Source organism: Mustela lutreola, chromosome 15 (assembly GCF_030435805.1).
Source record: "Mustela lutreola isolate mMusLut2 chromosome 15, mMusLut2.pri, whole genome shotgun sequence".
Lineage (NCBI taxonomy): Eukaryota > Metazoa > Chordata > Mammalia > Carnivora > Mustelidae > Mustela > Mustela lutreola.
Window position 1 is genome coordinate 30,890,689 of NC_081304.1, and position 16,332 is coordinate 30,907,020.

The 16,332-nt window shown below is 39.6% G+C and overlaps 1 protein-coding gene across 1 annotated transcript in view; it reads left to right on the plus strand.

The window, feature by feature from the left end:
• The window catches only part of ANKFN1 (ankyrin repeat and fibronectin type III domain containing 1), a 266,145-nt gene that overhangs the window by 237,513 nt on the left and 12,300 nt on the right, over positions 1-16,332 (plus strand). Inside the window, exons 17-18 of the mRNA XM_059148501.1 lie at positions 1,527-1,693; positions 8,235-8,448. Of these exons, the coding sequence (XP_059004484.1) occupies positions 1,527-1,693; positions 8,235-8,448 (381 nt within the window). The remainder of the gene's footprint in view (positions 1-1,526; positions 1,694-8,234; positions 8,449-16,332) is intronic.

Here is a 16,332-nt window from a genome sequence, read left to right on the forward strand (position 1 = left end):
TTTTAAGCAGGGAAATAGCATGCAAAGCAGATGGTTTAGGAAGAGCTCAATAGTTTGTTGTTTACTGAAAGGCCATATGAAATCAGTTCTTCTGTGTGTCAGGCAAAGAAGTGCTAGAGTAGAGGAAGTGGGGAGGATGGACTTGACACCACAGAGAAAAATCAATTCTAGAACTGAGAAACACCTTGAAATAATGGTGCACAGCTGAAATAAGGATGAACCACAGAAGCCCTCACGACATTCTTCTCTTCCACTTCCATATGGAAACACAAACAGGGCAGGTTACCTGTACCCACACCAGCGATTCATCTTAGGAGAAAACCAAGCAAGGAAGTAGGCAGTGGTAAGATGGGACTTGGAGGGTGCCTAGAAATCTCTCAGTAGGCAGAGAAGTTGGGCTTTCTCACTGAGGTGTAGAGATAACAAGATGCCCCATTACGAGGCACTGTGATTTTCATTTTCCTAAATGGCCACTTCTGGGTCTCAGGAATCAAAAGTAAGGACACCCGAGGGCAGTAATTAGATATTCTTCCTAGAATTCCTCACTAAGGAAGCCAGAATAAAAATGTTTCCACAGATTTGTGGAGTTCTAATAGACTGTTTCCATAGCATGAAACACAGTGATACAGTTAGACACATAGAGTAAATGAGGTTCCTAGAAAGTGAGTCTGAAAATTCAGCAATGGTCAGGAAGAGACTGGTATTACACTAGTCTGATTCAGGATGCTTTCCTCATCCTACTGCAATCTGTTGTTTTAGTATGTGATCAGAGAGAAGTACAGGAAATCTGATCCATCTCAGGGTACCCACATGAGCCTGAGTCCCACACTCCTCTCTCCCTCCTCTGTGATGGAGATGAAGGTTATTAGACTGTTCCCTCTGGCCGCTGGCCCATTATCTTTTGAAAGATGAAGGCCAAGTCTGCCAAAGACAAAAATGGTCTGTTGAGGTATCACCTCCATCATCCTTCCAGGGACAAGGACAGGGACAGGAGCAGGGACAAGAATTAAAACCCATCCTGCCAGGTCCTAAAGGAAGTTTTCCAGCCAGATAAAAGACATCCCAAGAAAAGTGTGTTTTGTATCTTCTGGGATTTCTGGCTTTGAAAAGAAGCATGTAAGATACACAGTGGAAATCAGACATGGAAATCAAAATTAGGTTTCAGATTGCTACTTGACTTTTTTCTTCTTTAAAGTGATATGCAAACTTATTTTCTCAGAATGTGTGTGTGTGTGTGTGTGTATGTGGCCTTAACTTTAGGAGCAGAACATAAACTGCAGCTTGAGCCAAGCCCACTTCCCCATACCTTTACCAGGACTTGGTAAACCTTAAAAGGGAATACTGTCTGACTGAAGCCAGACAACTGGCCCCTAAAGAGCACATTTATAATTTATTTATGGCTTAATATTTTCCACTGATAGGATTAATAAATCATGTTTTCATTCAACTTGTTTTCTCTGAGGTATGAATTTCTCTATTTTGATACCAGATCTTAACATGTTTTATTTTGCTTGTCCATTTTCCAGTTCATTTTTGCAGCTACAGGGAGAAATTTATTAGTCTGTATTGCCGCCTTTCTGCTGTGGTGGAGCTGGATTCTCTGAATACCCAACAGTCCCTGAGGGAAGCGATCTCAGACAGCGAGGTTGCAGCTGCCAAACAAAGACACCAGCAAGTTTTAGATTTCATGCAGGTAATAGTTTGTTTCTTCTGAGGCAGAATGGAGGAAGAAGGGGTAGAGTGGAGGGGATGAGAAACAAGCACAAAAAAGAACAGCAATCTGGGTTTATTTAAAGACCACAGCATGCAAGTAGCCTCTTGATTTGGTTAAAATTTGGAGTTCAGGAAGAAGTGAGTTTTTAAACAAAGGCTTAAGAAAAAGCTACATATAAATCACAGCATTACTAAGACCTGCATCCGTTACTATGGTAGGTAGTAGTGGCTTCCCATATGGAGAGAAAAATCACTGCTAGAAGAACTAGTAATCAGATTATCATTATTACCCAGTAGTCCATTGATAATTCTAACAGAAAGAAAAATTGTATCAATTAACTCAATATCCCAGAGTTATATTAACCCAAATCCAGTTGGACCTCGTGCTTTAGACCCCTTTCTGGCAGAGCTGACTGACACTCTAATGTGTGGCTACAGGGGCTGGAAAATGTGTTCCCTATCTATGGTCTTGTCTAGAAAAGCCTTAAGATGACACCTCAAGTTCTTGTGATAGGGGCAGTGACTAGTCATCAAGACAATTTGGAACTCATCTAAAATTGCTCATAAGTCCCTTGGACAAATCTTATGATCTTTCTGCCTAATATTACCCAACTCACAAAATGAGTATACCAGCAATAGCCTATGATAGATACCTAGGATATATAGTTAGTTCAATTTGGTAAGTATTTGTTGAATACCCAGATGTCAGGCACTTCAAGAAAGATACAAGTTGAATTAGATACAATCCCTGACCATAAAAAGCTTTAAAGCCAGTAGGATAGACAAGAAATGTGTATAAATACTATTTATAAAATGAGATAGGTGCCAAAAGAGGAGTACTGAAAAAAAAATTGTGTCAACACAAAGAAGTAACACTTTATTAATATTTGTGGGTGTAAGATAAGTTGCCACAGAGGATGTAACTGATATCCAAGCTTGGCCTAGAGGGATAAATTAGACTATACAGTAGGGAGAAACAGACTGGGGGCATTCAAAGAAAAAGTATAAACAGATAAGGCAGAAAGAGCAGGAAAATGGTATTTGGGAAATGATGAGTAGTCAGAGTTGGTTGGGTCATAAATTGAGTGAAGGTAGTAAGAAAGCAGGCAAGAATGAAAGTAGCAATGAGATCAGTCCACAAGGGCTTTATTAAAGGCTATAGTAAGAAATTTGTACTTTATTCTGTAGACAACAGGGACTTGGCCAAAGTCTTAAAGAAAGAAAGTTATAGCCTCTCATAGCTATTTAGCATAGATTCAAGCTGGCAGATAGTCCTTTTCAGTGGTATAGCCATACTGGTTGTTTATAGTAAGCACTCATTCTCATTGGCTATGTTTGTAGATAATTTCCATACCATTCCTGGATTTAAAGAGAAGACCAAAAGCAGTGAAATCAAATATGAAGCTATCACAATCATCTAGGCAAGGAATGCTTTGAGCAAATAAATTTCTCTAAACCCCAACCTCCTGGTACGTCTGAGTGGCTCAGTCGGTTAAGAACCTGCTCAGGTCATGATCTCAGCATCCTGGGATGGAGTCCCACACTGGGTTCCTTGTTCAGTAGGGAGCCTACTTCTCCCTCTGCCTGCTGCTCCCCCTGGTTGTGTACATGCTCTCTCTCTCTCCCTCTAACAAATCAATAAAATCTTAAAAATAAAATAAAATGAATCCCAACCTCCTAATCTGTAAAATAGGGAAGGTAAGTGTACTACTAACTCATACTATTACTGTGAATTCAACAACAATAAAGCACTGAGCACACTACCTGCACATAGTAAATATGAAGTAAATTATATATTCATTTATTCGGTTATTAATAAGGAGGGAAAATGCTCTGAAATATGGGTATACAAGATTTGGAATTTACTTAGTACTCAGAAAGATGGTATTATAATATACTTACAAAGTGGTGAGCAGACAAATCTTATCCTACTTATCCAACTCCATAAATGAGATACCTTAAATGACCTCTCAGACTAAAGAAATAAACCTCATAAGAAATAACTTGCTCTCTTGACCTGTAAATATGGTATTTAAAAAAAACAGACATTTATGGCATTTATTTCATTTACAGTAAAAGTGGAACATTAATATGAGGAAGGGGTGGGAAAGGGAAGAATGAGGCAAGAGAATAAAGACTGGCTTATCTTTTCTATCCAATATAATGGGCAGTGGAGCATCAGAAAAAGAACAATGGCCAGAAATCAATTAGCATACATTTTTAGTCCTGAGTTCTACCGATAGACCTTGGAGTAATGGACGATTCATTTGATCTCCAGGGCCCTGATTTTCTCATATATAAAATGAAAGGGTGGACGAGATGACTTTGAAGAACTGGTTGGCTCTAATATTTCATGATGTCTTTAACATCCACAAATACATTTAGAGAAGCACTCTCTAACCATGCCTTAGGTTCTGTTTCTGCTTTATTCCACTTAAGCCTTCCCCTGAATCCAGTATGGTCATCCAATGAGAAAGTGGACTTTCTTCAGTCTTTCTCAGTCTCAGACCCCTCAGGAGTTCCTGGCTCCACTCTTACTCTGTGGCCCCTTCTTTTTCACCTACTCTAGGGCTCCACTGCCTTTTTCTCTCTTCCCTTTCATCACACCATTAAGTGGGATGGATAAAGACAAGCCAGGCCAGCAATTCCTCAAAGTTCCCAAAGCAGGTAACTTGAGAGTCCCCTTTACATACTCTCCTTCCAGCCAGCCAGGTACACGTAGACTTGGATAAAAGCCAATTCCCAAAGGGTTCAAAAAAATCACTTCTTACCTGGGTAAACCCTGACCATCTCCCTGTACTCACAGCCTTCAATGGATTGCTTTGCTCTATCCAACATGGATAACTTCACTGACTAGAGATAATGCAATATCATTTCTCCCCTTATCTATGTTGGGCTTCTCAATCCCTCTCTCACTCAGAATGAAAACCAGCTGGAGCCACTCACCCATTGGCATTCACAGCTCAGCCCACCACACACCATAACCTGCAGAGGCAACCGCCAGCCGTGAGAGCATTTGTATGATTCCAGATCTAAGACAGTGTTGAAGTCACTACACAAACCAAACATTGTAAAGAGCAAGGGAGTCTATGTAAATACAGCGAGGAAAAGAAGCCAAGGAGTGTAGCCAGAAAAGGGGAGGGCCTGGACCAGGGGAGGTGAAGAAAATCATAGATAAGGTATATAGGTTTTATAGACAGCACACACAGCAGAAATGTCAAAGTGTAGAGACTTGGAGCTTGGCATATTTTGAGCTGCTAAAGCCTAAAGGGCAATTAGGCCATAATTTATATACTGTAATGCTTCAAATGCTCCTAAGCTGTAATAGAAACACAGCTCATTAAATATAGCCAATCTATCATCCCCTCAAGCACCTTGTAACTGTGCTGTGAGAAAACCAATCACCTTTACATTTTAATAAAAATATTATCTTGCCTGAGTACAGAGAAAGGGTGTAATTTATGGGATGAAAACCAAAAATTTTAAAAGGCAGGGTGAGAAATGGATGCAGAACTCTTAACCAACAGACCTACGGAGTTCATGGTCTTTTCTTTTTTAAAAACGTGTCAGCAAGTCTTTAGAAGCTGAATTTGGACCTTAAAATCAGGGGGATTATGTTGTCAGTTATTTTTAGATCAACAGTATAAGGTAAAATGGGTGAAAATTGTACTTCTTTTAGGGCTACTTAGCTAAGTCTGTTAAACTCAGCCCAGAGGGCTCCCTGTACAAATATTTTAAACTTATATCAGCTAATACTTCTTCACTTCATCACTGAGAAAAAGTAAGATATAAATTGTTTATACACATAATTTTAAAATGTATACTAAATCTCCCTATCCATCCTCAGCAGTAATGCTGAAATAATCTTACCCAAAGAGAACAAGTAGATTATTATTAACAATTGTATTAGTTTCATAGGGCTGCTGAAACCAATTACCACAAAAGGGGTGACTTAAAACAACAAGAAATGTATTCTTTCACAGCTCTGGGGACTGACAATCTGAAATCAAGTATTGGTCAGGTCATACTCCCTCTGGAGGCTCCAAGGGAAAATATGCTCTCTGCTTCTGCCAGTTTCTGATGGCTGTTGCCATTCCTTGACTTGTGGCCACATCACTTCGATCTTTGCCTCTGTGGTCACACTGCCTCCTTCTCTCTTGTCTGCCAGTCTCCCTCTGCCTATCTTATAAGAACGTCTTTATGAGACATTTGTTATTGAATTAGGGTGCACCCAAATAATCCAAGATAAACTTCCTTCTCAAAATCCTTAACCTAATCACATCTTTTGCCAGGCAAGGTAATATTTACTCTTTTATCATATACAGTAATATTCACAAGTTCCAGGGCATCGAGGTGGCTCAGTCAGTTAAACGTCTACCTGCGGCTCCGGTCATGATCTCAGGGTCCTGGGATCGAACCCTATCTTGGGTTCTCCCTGCTCGGTGACAAGTCTGCTTCTCCTTCTCCCTCTGTGATCTCTCTTGCTCTCACTCTCTCTCAAATAATCAAATAAATAAAAAAATTAAAAAAAATATTCACAAGTTCCAGCAATTAGGACATGGACATTATTTGGGGAGGCCACACTCAGCCTCACACAATAATCATGACTTTCATTGTAACAACTGAAAACTTAATAACAATGTATCATTTATACAGTGCACTCAGCTACTCCCACTAATACTCATAATAACTCTGTTGGAGGGTAGAGATCTAAAGAATTAGGTAACCATCCATACATTCATTTGTTTGTTCACTGAACAATCATTATTCAGTATCTACTCTTGGCATAGGCAAGAGCAAAAAGAAAGAAAAGTACAGTCCCTATCCTTGGAAAGCACCCTAAAAAGCTGTCCACAGTCATGTAGTGCCTTTAAAATAACTGTCAGACAGAAGTGCTACATGAAGTAGGACCAGTAAAAGCCAGCTGAAAGCGCAACAGTCCCATCAAGAAAATTTGCCTGAGTCTCCTCTGGGATTCGCACTCTCACTTTACCCCCTGAACTTCTTATCTCTCCCTCTCCAGTACTCAGCGCATCCTCAAAACCTGCCCACTGCTGAACATCCCGCCCAACTCACTGCCTAAAAAAGGCTAAAATTCAATCAGATGCTTTCATTACCAGCCGTGAATGTTCACTCTGAACATGGCAGACTGTCATAGTTTCAGACTTTACTCTGTGTTTTTTAGGAATACCAGGTTTATGAATATTCTTTAAAGACTACTATTTAAGTACAGATTAAGGCCCTAAGAAGATATTTTGAAAACAAAATAGAACACTGGGAAGTCCTTTATCTTTAAAACTTCTATAATACCTTAACTTTGCAGTATTCATACAATGGACACCTTTTACCTGGAAGCTGAGTGCCACCAACTTACCAAATATTCTTCAAAAATAAATCATAAAGTATCAGAACTGAAATGGACCTTAGAGATTACCTAGCCCAACCTCCTCTTTTTACAGTTGAGTAAATGGTCCCAAAGAAGTTAACAGGTTGCCAAAGACACCCAGTGAAATCAGATGCAAAGCCTATCATAAGATCCAGGGTGCCGTGGAAAAAAAATATAATGTAACTAACAGCCCCTCCTTGGAGAGTCAGAAAAACCAGCAAGTTTATGGCCAGTATCTATTAAGATCTGGGAGACTAACTGTCATCCACAGAGGTAGACACAAACATATGAGTGACTTTTACACTAATAGACTTCAGAGAAATGACTACTGTACTTTTTAATGAAAATATTATTAAAATCACTTTGGTAACCCAGAAACCAAAATGATAACAATATAGAATGAGGTACCCAAAAAATGTAAGGTTATTTTAATTACTTAGGAATAAGCTATTAAGCTACTTTGTACTTTAGAAGCACTTATTTTCTATGTAAGAAAGTAATAATTTTAATATATAGAGTTATCTATTTTCTATTAAATAGGTCCAAGAATCTCTGCTTAGCAAAATATTCTAGTAATGCTTTGCTTTTCTAGTTCACATAGAACTGAAGTTACATTTCTTTCTTCAAGTATTCTGAGATTTAGACTTTATCATATCTGTTCCTCCCAATATCCTAATGAGGAATATTTTATCTTATGCCAAAAATTAGTAACACTCCATATGTGTGAGAAATGTACCCTGCAGCTTTACAAAGCACTGTCAAATTCATCATTTCTCCCAGTCACCACAGTAGTCCTGTGAGGTATAAAAAGGGAGGGCTTTGTCCACATTCACAGACTGGGGCTCAAAGAGGCTTGCCAAAGATTATTACAGAGCTAAAAGTTGGGGGGGGCGGGTACCAACTGGAATTCAGGTCTTCCACTATTTGCACTACATGATATAGCCTCTCAGGTAAAAACATATGCAAGGCACAAGAGATTATAAGAAGAGGTATTTTCTGGCTTAGCAAGCCTATGGTAAAATTTTTTACTCAAAACCAATACTGTGGAAAATGTGTCATCTTGGACTCTCAGGGAAACTTACCCATTTTTAATACCTGTTTGATAAACAAAATTTTTTATCATTTCAATCCAAAGCAAATAGATGAAGTTTGGCGTGAAATGAGGTGGATCATGGATGCTCTACAGTATGCAAGATACAAACAACCAGTCTATGGCTTGCCCATCACAAAGCTGCTAGACCCTTCAGAGGAGCAGAACCTCAAGAAGATCAACTCTACATCATCACATATAGACTGTCTTCCATCCCCATCCCCATCCCCAGAGATGCACAGAAGAAAGGCAGTGACCGGTAAGCAATAAGATCTAAAGATCTGTATTTCAGTTTCCAGATTCTTGGTCCTGTCTCCACTGCTGAGGCTCTTCTATGCTGAGGCTGTGGTCCCAGCAAACAGGAGGAAATGCTGCATAATGGTGAGAGTCTAAAAGCATCCAGGGAATAAAATCAGAGCAGCAGAGGGACAGGAAACTAAGGCAGTAACCTGAAATCAACTCCATGTAGGATTGAAGAAGCTTTAGTCCAGTCCCAGCCTAAGTTTCCAAGATACAAAAGGACACAGAGCAATGATGGGGCTTCAGAAATGCAGAATGGGGACTGATGCAGTACCAAGTGAAGGCCAAGTCAGCCAAGGGAATCTGACCAAAACCAAGTAAGGAAGGGGAACCGGCCCAGCCTCTAGTAAATAGAGAGTGTCAGGAAAGAGACAGAGTGTAGATCCTAGCCTGGGTAAGAATTCAGGGCAAGCTTCTCCTGCAACATAGCACCACTGTCCTGGGATGAAAACTGGGAAAGCAAAAAACATTGGATAAACCAGCATCCTGACCCTGAGGCTAAATAACTAAGTTGGCCTCATCATGAACAAAACAAGGAGACAGCTTACAGACAAGCTGTGGAGATGCCCAGCACATCACCTCTACACTTGGGAATTCAGTGTGAGTTTACATGGAAATGATAAGAACAAAAACATGGTTCAGTTAACACAGAGTTCTGCAAAGGACCTCTGGCTTATAAACAGAGAGAAGCATACTGCTCAAAGGCAGTATAGCCCTCTTGCCAAGGACATGTTGAGACTAGTAGTGTTTTCTAGTCATTTAAATTAATGGCATTCAAAGCATCTTCCTTGATTCTATAACTTTTAAGAACTCTAATTCTGTAAGCTTTACAATAATAATTAATATTTTTAATAAACAGCTCTGAAATATGAGCTTGTCCCATAGGGGGCAGCATGGTGTAGCAGAAAGAACTTGGGCTAAGAAATCAGAGACCTGGATTCAAATCACAGTATTTGTTGTTGTTGTTGTTATTATTATTATTATTATTTAAATTCAGTTAGCCAACATATAGTAGTATATCAGTAGTTTCGGATGTAATGTTCAATAATTCATCAGCTACATATAACACCCAGTGCTCATCATATCACTTGCCCTCCTTAATGTCCTTCACCCAATTAGCCCACCCCCACCCCCACCCCCTCCAGCAACCCTGTTTATTTCCAATAGTAAAAAAAAAAAAGAAAGAAAGAAAAGAAAAAAAGAAAAAAGCATATCATAGCTTTCATTTACTAGTCTTATAAGCTTGAACAGCTATTACATTTCAGTCTCTCAGCTTCCATGTACAGAAAATAAAATTAATAATATCTACACCTTTAAAAGTTACTTGTAGTTAAGACAGTGTATGTAAGAGATGCATGGCATATAATGGACAACAGACTGTAGGTATCATTTTTAATGTTATTACTCTTATTATAGAAAACTTCAGTGGGGGGGGGACATCTGGGTGGCTCAGTCAGTTAAATGTCTGCCTTTAGCTCAGGTCATGATCTTGGGGCCCTGGGTTGGAACCCCGTGACAGGCTCCCTGCTTGCTAGACTGCTTCTCCCTCTATCTCTGCCCTTCACCTGCTCCCCCCACTTCACCCCCACTCATGCTCTCTCTCTCAAATAAAAAAATAAAATCTTAAAAAAAAAAAAAGAAAAAACAGTAGTAGGGATATGAACCTTATCTATAAGTAAGTTTACATATGCTCCTATATTTTAAAAAACTCAATGTCTAAAGACCAAAACTTGGCAAATGAAAAAACTTGAGAGATAATTACTGAAGTATTCTAGGATTTACTGAGTATTTTTTTTAAAGAACTCTTTGAGTAGAATTTCTCAAGTATATTTTTGTAGACTCCCACTGAGCTGGGCATATGAATACCATCCCTGCCATAAGCTAGTCTAGTGGGGGAGACAATTACATTGACAAAATTTCATGGTAATAGCATATGTGCTATGATGAGGATGTGTATAGGGTGCTAATGGAGTCTTCTGGATGTCTAACTGTAAACTCGTAAGATCAACAAGAACTTCCCAGAGAGGATGACAAAGTACTAAAGGGTAAGCAGGAGTTGAGCCAAAAATGAAGGAAAGAAGAGAGCATTATAGGCAAAGGAAGCAGAATGTGCAGCTGTATTGTAATTAAGGGAAATATAAGCGGTTTGGCTGAACTCAGGATCCAAAGATATTGTTCAGCCTTTTTCTCTTTTCATTACAAAAAAAAAAAAAAATTATTGGCTATCTGCTATGTTCTAGGTACTCCTTGAGGTAACAGGGATATAGTGATAAAGTTGCCACTTCCATAGAGCTTACATTCTAGAAAAAGTAACAATGAAAACATAAACAAGATAATTTCATATAGTGAAAATCCTGATGTATAACATAAAACAGGAATCAAGATGAGCAGGGAGAATGCTGAATTCACTAGGATGGTCAGCAGAGACCTATCTGTGACAGTTACATTTGAATCAACCACAGAAAAAGGAGCCAGTAATGCAAAGATCTGGAGTTGGAATATTCCAGGCAATAAAACAGCAATAGGCCCCAAAGTGGGTGAGGGACGAAAAGAAAGCCAAAGTCATTGGAGCAGAGCCAATAAAGGGGCTAGTGGTGAGAAAGAGTGTAAAGAGGAAGGCAGGGTCCAGATCAGGCAGGGCCAAGGTAAGTAGTTTGGATTTTATTCTGCTTGTGATGGAAAGCCATTGGAAACTTCTAAGCAAGGACTGATATGATCTGAATTATTCTTTCAAATCAAATCTGGCTGTTGTATGAAGAGACCTCAGTGGGATAGTACTGGAACCTGGCATATCAATTACGAAACCAGTAACAGAGGGCTACCAAGTTTTCTGGCATGAATGTCTCTGAATATCATGACATTTACCAAAAAAAGGTTACACCAGAGGAGAAACAAGCTTGGGTGGTTAGTTAGTTAGTTTAGGTGGTTAGTAAGTTAGTTTAGGGCATCCCAACAAAAAAGGATTATGGGGTTTGGAGCTCAGGAAATAGACTGGACTTATAATATGAACTTAAGAATTATTGACATATGAATGATGTAGCTACAAAAATGCTTGGGATTCCCGAGAGAGAGAAGTCAGAGAAGGAGAGGAGAGTCGAAAGATCCCTGTGGAATGGACAGCAGGACTTCTTAGACTAAGAAATAACAACCAGAGGAAGAAGATTAAAAAACAAGAGAGTAGTGTCACAGAAATTAAAGCATGTCAAACAATGGTGAGAGGTTAAATAAAACTGAAAAGCTTCTGTTGTATTATTTTTCTTTTCAACAACGAAGTCATCTGTAATCTGGATGATAGCGGTATATGAAGGGGAGGAGAGAGATACCCAACAGAAGTAGATCAGGGAGTAAATGGGAGGTAAAGGAATGGAACCAGTAAGGACACATTCTTCAGAATCTTGGCTATGAAAAAGAAGAGTGAGGGAGGGCAGTAGCTAGAGAGGTCTAGGGTTGTAAGGGCATTTTTCTTAAAGGCAAGAGAGATACTCCCTCTGTTGTTCCACAATCTACATAAGTCTGCAAACGATTCTTCTATTCCCCTTCCACCTTCACAGCCCTTGCCTGCCCTCTCTGCTCACAGAACCTTCCCAGCATTTAATGTTCTCTTGGCTGCAGGGTCCTAAGGAGGTCCCCTTGGCTGTATGAGGGTGGCCTCTCCTGTGCCACAGAAGTGCCAAACTCTCATAATGGCCAGATGACAAGTTACAAACACTCTCTACTGGGAGGATCTGGCCAATTACATTTGGATTTTATTATTAATCTAAAATGTGAGCGATCATCATTCTGTTCCTTAAAATATAACTCTCTCTTGGGTCCATTTATTTCTCTGAAGCCAAGATTCCATGGGCTGTGAAACACAAAGACGTGGAGGGAAGCAAATGAAAAATGGAACCCAGTGACAGGAAAACTGGGGAGAAACATTTAGGTCCGATCCCCTCACAAAAGCAAAAGCTTTTCAGAGCAATGAAATCTGCTTCTGCATACTCTGTCCTCTGCACTAGTGTGCTACTTTTATTTGGAAACCATTTATGAGGAGGAAAAAAATCCTATTTAGAGGAACATCCCCAGTGAGTTGCCCACAGAGCAGAGTTTGCAATACAATTCCATTCTCGGTGGGTAGGGTTCACCTAATTTCCGAGGAGCCTGCTAGAGGAAGTACAGTCTATCACAAAACTGCCAGCCCAAGATTCTGTTTTAAGGCTGTTGAGTACCTTGGTTTTGTCTTTGTGTATCTGCATGTGTTGGGGGACAGGGTAGGGGGGAGTGGAACTCTTCCCATTTCCTTGTGGTTTTCAAACACAAAGTAGAACTCCTCTGAGTCAATTAAAATTAAGCATCTCCCAAGGACCCAAGGGGGAAAGTTGGCTCCTAGAAAAGGCAACTCAAGGCAGGGGGTGGAACGATTTGGTCCATCACATGGGTATTTTCTCTCCCACTCCTTTTCTGTGGGTATAGTGGTCACAGGCAGCAGCAATTTTTTTTTCCGATACTGCTATTTCTCCTAGTGACGCATGGGTGAGGCAACAGAGGGGTGGGGGGCGTTGTTTCCTTCAGATGCATCTGAAAATTATCCTGATCTTCCAAATGTAAATCTTCCTTGTAACCTTTTCCCAGACAATGTTAAGAACACTATAGCATAAAATAAACAGTTCAAAAAAATCAACAGGATTCTTAAGATGTTATTTCTCTTGGGAAATCAGAAGGTGAACAACCCGTGAGGTTCTACCCAAGACCTAATGAGATTTATTTTAATTCTTCATTTATAAATTATTTAAATTCTACTCAAACACACTGGAAATAGATTCAGAGAAGCATATAAAAAATACAAATTTGGACAGTGGTACATTAAAAAGGAATAGACAGATTTTCTTAGGGCAAATACTGCTTATTATTTCTGTCTTTCTGTCCTGCCATGCCCCCTGCCTTTAAGAGAAAAGCAATAGCTTTAAATCAATTATTCTTTCCTGAAATGTCATCTCCACATAACGCCCTCAAAATCCACATCAACTCTACTCTGCTGTTGTTGGCCTGATCCACAGAGACCAGGAGTTGCAACACCCATTACAATGGCAAGAAAGCCAAGCTTCCTAAGCCAGCACTAATACTATGAGCAGAACTTTCATCAAACAACTCCTGGGTCAGTCAGAGGGGAAACTCAAGGTTCTACCAATGCTAGCCTGCCCAGTGGGCCTTCTAAGGGAAATTGAGGAGCACAACCAGGTTTATTAAAATAACAACTAGGCAAGGTGCTTAAAATGCTTAATGGAGCATATGGCCTGGATCTAGGGATGGAAGCTGCACTTTGCATTCTTTTCCAGGAAGAGAGGGAGTGGCAGTGGCCTAAGTCCCTGGAAACTCTCCTCAGTGCCCTGGCTGGCATCCTGGAGATTTTCCCAGCTCGTTCTGGGAGGGGTATCCCACTCTAAGCAATAGGTTCCACTAAGTCTTATAATAAATAATACAACCACCATGGAAGTCAAATATTTAGATTCCCACTAGAACAGTGTTTCCCAACTGTGGGCCCATGAACCTACAAGATAATATTTACCACTCCATACCCAAGCCCATTTTCCTCTCCTTAGGTATGACAGTTGTAACTAGTTCTTCTTTTAATTTATCTCCTATTTCCTTGCTCTTAGGAGCTATGGTAAAGAAGGTATATCATTTACTAATTCACTGCTAAATCAAGGCTGGGAAATACAGACTGAACTAGATCATCACCAGCACAAGACACCATACAAGAGAGTATTATTCTCCTTTATTATCAACAGCATTCTCACAGCAACTCTTGGAAGTTTATCTGATTACTGGTTTGTATTTCAATATGTAATATTCGCAATATGTTTTCTAGTTACTCTCTAAATATTGAAGGGAAGAGTGGCACTTAAAAGTATTTCTAACAACCTGATTTAATCACCATAGTACCTATTGGAGACAGGCAATGGATTACATATAGGCCATGGAGGATGAAAGGTTCAGAGGCACTAAGTAATTTGCTCAAGATCACATACACAGTAAGAAGCAAGACAGGACATTACCCCAGGTTTATCTGATTTTAAGATACTTGTTCTTTTTGCTACAGTTAGGCTGACTCTTAAGTCAAGCATCACCAAATATAAAGCAAAATGATTTAGGTGATTATTTTCGGGAATTTCTGTGGCAAATTAAGTAAATTAGCTCCTTCCAGGCTGCTTTCAGTATTGTTTTTAAGAAGCAATCAAATCTTACAACTCTTTTTATACTCCCAGATTTCAGTATTTGTTTTAGTTTTAATCAGTTCAGCATACCTGAGAGCTTTGTTGTATGCACCAGAGAAACAGGACAAGAGGCTAATAACACAGTGATGATTAAGTCACAGTCTTGTTAGGAGGTCCTTATGGCCTACTATCCATGTTCAAATTAGATGAGCAGAGATAAACAAGATACAGTGTATGCCCTCTAGAGTTCATGGTTCAATAATGGAGATAAACATGTAAATGAGTTTATAATAAACCTTGATAAATGCAATAACAGAGATATGAATAAAATGCCAGAAGAGGTAAGAGAACTAAGCAACTAACTGTACCTGCAGAAATCAGCACAGGTACTTCCTGAGAGTCCTAAAATATGATTCCCCATTGAAAATTAGAAGCTCAGACCTTTGAAGAACACCTTCATATACTCCTTAGTCCCCTGAAAACTATAAATGCTCAATATTTGTATGCTGAGAGGTCAAACTGCAAACTGCTCTACCAGACTGTGGATTGGAAAGAAGAAGAAAGTGTCACAGACTCCTCAACAGCTGCTTGTAGTTAGTCATTTTTACTATCAGACTTCTAGAGGATTAAATGGTGCCCCTAAAATGGTATGTCCAAGTCCTAACCCCTATAACCTGTGAATGTGACCTTATTTGCAGACGTAATTAAGGATCTTAAGATGAGATCATCCTGAATTATCAGGGTGACCCCCAAATCCAATAATAAGTGTCCTTATCAGAGACAGAAGAGAGTCCATGTGAAGACAGAAGCAGATACTGGAGTGATGCCACCACAGACAATGCCAACAGCCACCAGAAGCTGGAAGTGGCAAGAAAATACTCTTTCCTAAAGCCTCCTAAGGGAGTGCAGCCCTAATGACACCTTGATTTCAGACTTCTGGCTTCCAGAGCTGTGAGAGAATACATTTCTGTAGTTTTAAGCCACCCAGTGTGTGGTGATTTGCTATAACAGCCACAGGAAACTAACATAAAACCTAACATGTTTCTCTAGCAGAAGCAACATCAAGAAGTGCTTATTAAGAGTTTAATTAATATAACTCTGTGTGGGTCCCACACAAACTAAATTAGATGAACCAGGCCCCAGCCCTCAGGAAGCTTCCATGGAAAGCCATGAAAATGCTAACGTGAATAGCCGTAGGGAGGTCTTTGGAGTGAGACAAATCTGCATGTGAGCTCCTATCAGCTACTTATCAGCTATGTATGAATTTTAAAATGTAATAAGCCTAAGACTTAATACTCTCATCTGCACAATGGGAATTGTTATACACATTAAATAGGATGAAGGACCTACACTACCTAGCATAATGGCTTGCCCACAGTAAGCATTAAGAAAATGTCAGGTATTGTTATTACTAGTATAGGCACAAATGAATACATGTGGCCAGCTGAACAGAAACACTGATCAGACAGAGAAGCTCAACTAAATTCAATAATTTGGATCTTACTTCCAGCCCAATTTCAAATCTTCAGTTAACTTCTCTTCCTCATCACGTTGACAACACCTATTGCTACCATCATCCAAAACAACCCATAGTTCTGAGACCCTGTTACTTACAATGCCCAATTTTTCTCACAAAAGATGAGGAAAAG